Raw genomic sequence first — 259 nt, 5'->3', positions numbered from 1 at the left:
GGGGCAGCCTGCTCCTCCCCTCCCTCCCTTCGCACCTTCTTTGGTCTGCGCGTTGGTGATCTGCAGGTCGCAGTCGGCCGCCTTGAGCTTCTCGCGGCCCATGATCTGGCGCTTGAGGTCGCACAGGGAGATGTGAAGCCCGTCGAAGGTGACCGTGTCATAGTTCAGCTTGGACGAGAACTTGTAGTGCACGCAGGACATGGCCGCGCCGGCGGGGGGCACGCGGCCCGGGGCGCGGGACGGGCGCGAGCGGCCTGCC

At 68.3% G+C, this 259-nt stretch overlaps 1 protein-coding gene across 5 annotated transcripts in view; it reads right to left on the bottom strand.

Annotated features, from left to right (window-relative positions):
* RBBP6 (RB binding protein 6, ubiquitin ligase) overlaps nt 1–248 on the bottom strand; it is a 41,428-nt gene extending 41,180 nt beyond the window's left edge. For all 5 annotated transcript variants that reach the window (XM_019512776.1, XM_019512778.1, XM_019512779.1 and 2 more), the window contains exon 1: nt 36–248. In XM_019512776.1, coding sequence (XP_019368321.1) covers nt 36–201 — 166 coding nt within the window. In that variant the 5' untranslated portion in view covers nt 202–248. The remainder of the gene's footprint in view (nt 1–35) is intronic.
* Between the last annotated feature and the right edge of the window lie 11 nt (nt 249–259).

Source organism: Gavialis gangeticus, unplaced genomic scaffold (assembly GCF_001723915.1).
Source record: "Gavialis gangeticus isolate Ggan-Ray unplaced genomic scaffold, GavGan_comp1, whole genome shotgun sequence".
Taxonomy (NCBI): Eukaryota; Metazoa; Chordata; order Crocodylia; family Gavialidae; genus Gavialis; species Gavialis gangeticus.
The sequence above is the reverse complement of the archived record's forward strand: the minus strand, read 5'-3'. Positions and strand labels throughout refer to the sequence as shown.